General features: G+C 48.8%; 1 protein-coding gene across 1 annotated transcript; it reads left to right on the top strand.

Annotated features, from left to right (window-relative positions):
• Positions 1 to 3,245: 3,245 nt before the first annotated feature.
• Positions 3,246 to 5,187, top strand: PRR32 (proline rich 32). Its single transcript, XM_081126059.1, has 2 exons — positions 3,246 to 3,399; positions 4,161 to 5,187. The coding sequence occupies exons 1-2, from the start codon at positions 3,380 to 3,382 to the stop codon at positions 5,044 to 5,046; spliced, it is 906 nt and encodes a 301-aa protein (XP_080982185.1). The 5' UTR covers positions 3,246 to 3,379; the 3' UTR covers positions 5,047 to 5,187.
• Positions 5,188 to 6,318: the final 1,131 nt, after the last annotated feature.

The following is a 6,318-nucleotide window of genomic DNA, read 5'->3' as shown; positions in this document are numbered from 1 at the left end:
GTCCTACGGCTACTTAATTTCCAGTCCTGACTCTCAGGAGATCAAGAAAAATTAGAGTGATATTTATTGAAGGAACTTCTGATTCATACCAGGAAAAATAACCTGTTTGGGAGTAATTGCCATGAATTACTTGATTTATAACAAATACATTTTTTAAAACTCTGGAACAAAGAACCTGAGAGAAGCAATAATAGTCTCATGAACTTCATGCAAATAGGTCCAACCGTGAGGCATGTATTGTCATTGGCTTTTGCCAGTACTGGCGGTGAAATAACCACACTGTCACCTATTTGTCTTCATCACTTACCACACAGAGTTTGCAGGACAGCTGGTGGCAGAGAGGACAGGACTACTGCTTATAGTCGCGTAACCAAATAGTGCTGTCTGGCCCATTCTGGGACAATATCATGCTTTCATTACACTCATGCTTTTTAAGGCATTGAATTAAATAGCAACAGGCTCCTAAAAATACCTGGTCTATCTTCTAGAAGTACTTTTTAGGCATCCTTAACTTGCAGAGATTTCCATGGGCATAGCCACACTGCATTTGGAAAGTGAGTTAATTTTTGACAACCGTGTCCCCAGAGATCAGCCTGACAATCTCCTCCTCACCTCCTTACTAGTCTGATGGAAACAGAACCCCATTCTATGTCTCTATCTCCTGGATTCTTTTTCTAAACCAAAGAGAAAAGATGCATTGTTTTTATCACCTAGCTGTATTCATTTCAGTATGTAGCTTTTTATAAAATTAAATTTACTGGGGTGACAAGGGTCAGTAAGATTATATAGGTTTCAAGTGCATAATCCTATGAGACATCACCAGTATATTGCCCACCGCCCAGAGTCAAATCTTCTTGAAAGGATGGATTTTAAGTGCTACTTTGCCTGCATTTACACATCTGCAAAACTTCTTTGGGGGGGGGGGGAGTGATTTTAGCTGTACAACCGTATTTTTCATGACCTCATAATTGTAGCGGAAAAGTAAACGTATCCTTTTATGGTCCTCACTTAGCATTTCAATAAAGTCGTTGAAACCTATTGAGAAATATGTGAGTAATATCTGGAGCTGTGCCATGAAACAAGAGGCTACGGGTAATGAAAGGCATTTATAGCGAAGCTGCTTTCACAACTGAGCTATTTTTTAATTTTTTTTTTTTTTTTTTTTTTTGGCAAGTCCTCAACTTCCATTACCCATTTTTCCCTCCCGAAAGCAGTCACTCAAACAAACAAAAACAAACAAACAAACAGGCCTGCAATTTATTCCTTCCTTTTTAGGGCTCAGTGAATAATTGAGGCAGCTTACCAGCTTTTTGTCAAAGGTTGGTTTCCAGATGACTCGAGTTTTACCTTTAACTATATCATCGGAGCATCTTCAAGTATTCCTCAATGGGTACAACTTTACTTAAGATATTTTAAGTTCTGCCCGGCTGAGGGTGGCTCAGCGGTTGAGCATCGACCTAGGATCCAGGCGATCGGGGTTTGATTCCCGGTCAGGGCACAGGCCCGGGTTGTGGGCTCGATGCCCAGTCGGGGGCCTGCAGGAGGCAGCCGATCCATGACTCATCACTGATGTTTCTCTCCCTCTCTCCCTCCCTTCTTGTCTCTGAAATCAGTAAAGATATATTTTTTAAAAAAAGATACTTTAAGTTCTTTAAGGTGTAGTCTATACAGCACAGATGTTAGGTAAATTTAAGGCAGTGGGCTAAGTTTATGACTTTATCCTAGAGCAAGGTTAGTAACCTTAGATGAAGGGATGGCCTTTGTCATTTTAGAACCATGAATCTGTAGATTGATGGCAGAAACTAAAAGCCTGGAAAGTGTTTTTGCTTAAGTGGGAGAGGGAGGTGGAATATAGGCTGGAGAAACAGAACGTGCAAAACAGTTGCAAGGCAAAATATGAGCTAATATTTGTAAACTTTGGTACCTGTTGTGCCTTTTGTACCCTCCTCCCGCTTGCAGAGAAATATCCAGAACTCTACTACAGGAAATATGTATATTTCTTATACTTATACATGTATAAATAGTACAGTCAGTTGATACACTAGAAGGTATGAGGAAGGAAATAACTGCAAATGAAGTGGCTAAAAATGAAAAGCCAGCCCAGCCGGGCGTGGCTCAGCGGTTGAGCCTCGACCTAGGGTCCAGGCGATCGGGGTTCGATTCCCGGTCAGGGCACAGGCCCGGGTTGTGGGCTCTGTCAATGACTCTCTCATCACTGATGTTTCTGTCTCTCTCTCTCCCTCGCCTTCCCTCTGTTTGAAATCAATAAAGATATATTTAAAAAACAAAAATAAAAAATAAAAGCCGATATGATTCTTCAATGGATTTTTTATAGTGTTATTTTGTTTCATATCTCATGAGAGACTCGGGTTAAGAAGTAACTTGGCCCGGCCGGGCGTGGCTCAGTGGTTGAGCATCGACCTAGGATCCAGGCGATCAGGGTTCGATTCCCGGTCAGGGCACAGGCCCGGGTTGTGGGCTCCATGTCCAGTCGGGGGCCTGCAGGAGGCAGCCCATCAATGACTCTCATCATTGACGTTTCTATCTCTTCTCTCCCTCTCCCTTCCTCTCTCTGAAATCAATAAAGATATATTTAAGAAATAAAAAAAGTAACTTAACCCCCGAAATCTCTGTTCCCCACACATAATAATAGGCGTCCCCAAAGTGGAAGTTTAAATGAGAAGATGAGCCATGGAAGTGTGCTCAATGTTTGTATTTCCAAACTCGAAGAAGAAACATAACAACTTCCTTGCCTAAGGGAAACTCCGGAAATAACTTTTTTTTTTTTTTAATATGTCTTTATTGATTTCAGAGAGAGGAAAGGAGAGGGAGAGAGAGAGAGAGAAACATCCATGATGAGAGTCATTGATCGGCAGCCTCCTGCGCGCCCCCTGCTGGGGATGGAGCCCGCAACCCGGGCCTGTGCCCTGACCGGGAATCGAACCCCGATCGCCTGGATCCTAGGTGGACGCTCAACCGCTGAGCCACGCCAGCCGGGCTGGAAATAACTCTTAATAAAGGATCATGCCTCCATGGTTTTTCTAAAACCTTGAAACGATTTGTCTTTCCAGCTGGCCTGCAACCTGGTTAAGGGACTGGTTATCCTTACCACCTACCTACTACTGTACAAAAAAGAATGCGACATTTAGCTTCAAAGGAGTGTCACAGATTTATTCCCCCCCCCCCAGTCATTTCTCTCCCTGTTACCTAGCAACCGGTCACCTCCGGCAGAGAACGCCAAGCCTAGAACAAAGCAGTTGGTCCCCGGCCTCACTGGAGTTGCCAGGCTGCTGGAAGGCGGAGGCAGGCCGTGTGGCTCCGCACCGCTGGCCTGCGGCGGGTCCCCGTCCACCGCGGGCCCCCCTGATCGAGTCGCTCCATGGCTTGTGGTGGCAACGTGTAAGTACAGGGCTGAGGACAACCGAATTGCTCTGCGGGGGCAGTGGGACAGGGACAGGAGGGTTGAAGGGATGCCGGAGAAGATCCCGAATGCCAGAAGGGCAGGAGCTCGGGGCCTAAGGCTACTGGTTTGAAGGGTGGCGATTTGGAAACGTCATTTCGAAACAGAAGTTGTAAGGCCTTAGTCTGAACAGTGGGGTTTAAACCCGAGGAAATTCATACTCTAGGGTGTATGTGGATCGATTTGAAACAACATATTACCAAAATTCCGTGTAAGCTTTGAATGAGGCTTCATGAGGAGCAACAAACAGGGTGTTCGACGTAACTTCGACTTCCCTGGAGGCAAAGAAGTGTTCCCCTCGCAAGACTTTCCCGAACATGCCCTGCCGGGACCTGAATGCTGGCTTGAGGGGGTCATTGGTCCTGCTGGGATGGAAAGAGCGTCCCTGCACACGGTGGCCCTTAGGGACGCCATCTGGGTCTTCTCCTAGTCTCCCTTGCTGCCTGAGGACGTGGGGGGAGGGCACAGGGCAGGCATGAAGGGTCACCCCATAGCCTGGTGCCAAAGGGGTCCCCTGATAAAGGGCAAGTGACTTGACGGAGTGTGTCCCGGCTCCACATAGGAGGACACGGGGCTCTAACCCTCCCCCTCTCCCCCCACCCCGTGGCCCCCAGCGCGATCCATCCATCGCTTACGTCGAGGTGTTTCCCAGCTGCTGCGGTTGCGTGTTCATTAACTCGTTTCTTTCTATTTTTGCAAGCCTCGGAGGGAAGGCCCCTTCACGGGTACCCACAGCTGTGGATGAAGACGCGACAAGGGCAGCGCGGCCCCCCGCGCCCGGGCAGTGCTCCGGGGCCACGCGGGACCGCGCGGCGACCTGGGGCAAACCGCGGCTGCCCTTGCGGCGCCCCTTCTACGTGCCGCCCGACCTGGGAAGAGAGCCGCTGAAGGGCCCCTGGAACAGGGACAGAAGCGTCTCCTGCATGCCTGTGGACAGCCCGCGAGCCCTCAAGCTCCCCCAGGGGCCACAACCTGCTGCTGCGAAAGAGTCCCCCGCAACGGCAGAAGCCAATAGCTCAGAGGGGCTGGCAGGCTGGAGGCAGAGGGGACACGATTCTACGAATGTGTCCCCCAAATTCCCCGGCGGCCCTCCCTCGCGGATGATACAGGGCGCAGGGGTGAGCAGCGAGGGCGGGGACAGAGGTGGCAGTAAAGCCAAGTTCCACGGGGCTTGGCCACGAGGTCAAGGGTTCTTTCCACTCGGGGGCCCAGAATTAAGAGGCGCCCCACCTGTCCCCGCTATTAGATCAGGGGTGATGATGGAGCTGTCCCCCGGGAACCTGAGGCTGCCTGGCAACGACGGGCTGGCTCAGGTGTCTTTCCCGCCCGGAGGCCCGTGGCACGCCGTGGATAACTGGCCCAGGCCCATCACCGTGCCCCCCGGTGTCGCCCGTTTAGGTTGGCTCGCCAGCGGGCCCCCGTGCTTCATGCCCCCCGGGCCCCCGAGGACCCACCCATTCCTCAACATACCCATGCCTTTCGCTCCCCCCGCCATGTACCGGCCCCCGCTGCCTTCCTATTTCCCCAATTTCCCTTCTAGCGACATGCCACCTCCTGCATCCTCAAACAGAGAGAAGAGATTATGACAGAAAAGGCAAATGAAAAAGCGGAGGGGAAAGAGGAAAGCTATTAACTGGTTTTTATATCTCACACCCCCTGCCTTCTTCGTCTGTTTAGCACTAATGTGCATTACATACGTGGACAGTCAATAAAGATCCTAAAATTGCAAGTATTGTGAATCATTTTTTAGAAACACCACTTTGGGAGCCTAAAGCTTGGATTCTGTTTTCTACTTTAAGGAAATTAAATCAGTAATGTACCAAAGTTTTCTAAGGAGCTTACTTGGATCCCCATGGCTGGCTTACAGCTGTGTGACTGTGTAGGGGCTCCGTTGGGATCTTTCTAGACTTGGCCAAGTCTAGGGTGCAGAATTCCTACCTACTTAAGGTTATGGGGTTTGCTCAGAACAGCATGGCTGAATTAAGATAAGATCCATAAAGGTAGAAAATAGAAAAAAATGCACCGACAGAAAAGTAGCTGGATGGGACTGAGGTGAGCGAGACAGGGCCAACACTTAACAGTGAGAGGGACAAGCAGGCCGAAAGGTCACCAAAGAAAAGACGTGGGACAGATGGGAGAGGCCATGGTTTGAAGCATGAACCAGCTCTTGCTTCTCGAAATTTATGATTATTAAGTACATGGTATATATAAGGCTGGCTTAAGAGGTCCAGGAATTGCCCTGGTCAGTTCAGTGGTTAGAGTGCCAGCCTGGGGACCAAAGGGTCTCAAGTTAGATTCCTGATTCCTGGGTCAAGGGCACATGCCTCGGTTGCAGGTTGCCCGGTCAGGGTGGTGTCTCTCGCTTTGGTAAATGTTTCTCTCTCCCCCCCCCTTCCCTCCCTCCCACTCTCCCTAGAAATAGATGGAAAAAATATCCTCGGTGAGAATTAAAAATATATATATATATATATATAGTCCAGGGACTAGGTAGAACAGAGCTGATTCCTTCACCCCTTCTCTGAACAAAGGGCTAGTATATGCTCAGACTTATAAATGCAAATGAAAATATTTTACTCGTGTGGAGTTTTTCCCTCCAGTGCTGCAACTTGTACCCTTCGCAGTGGGTTTCAGCGCCCCATCACAGCGATGGTTCTGGGAGATTATCCAAATGCCCAGGTGGGAGCTTTTGCAAATTCAAGTGACAAAAATGTGGGCAGAGCGTGCGAGGCGGGAGAATGGCCCTTCCGACCACCGTATAATTTAATTCACACGGTTGCTCTAAAACACAGTGCCCCTGTGTCTGAACAGCCACTAGATTAGAAACATCTTTAGAGGACAATTCTTCAAATGAGCATTTT

This window comes from Miniopterus schreibersii (assembly GCF_964146895.1).
Source record: "Miniopterus schreibersii genome assembly, chromosome: X".
Lineage (NCBI taxonomy): Eukaryota > Metazoa > Chordata > Mammalia > Chiroptera > Miniopteridae > Miniopterus > Miniopterus schreibersii.
This window is presented reverse-complemented; position numbering and strand designations above follow the sequence as displayed.

What these genes read in the sequence shown, in the direction of transcription:
- PRR32 (XM_081126059.1), top strand. Translation starts at nt 3,380, where the DNA reads ATGGCTTGTGGTGGCAACGT. An exon ending in ATGGCTTGTGGTGGCAACGT is followed by an intron (nt 3,400 to 4,160) that starts GTAAGTACAGGG and finishes TATTTTTGCAAG; the next exon opens with CCTCGGAGGGAAGGCCCCTT.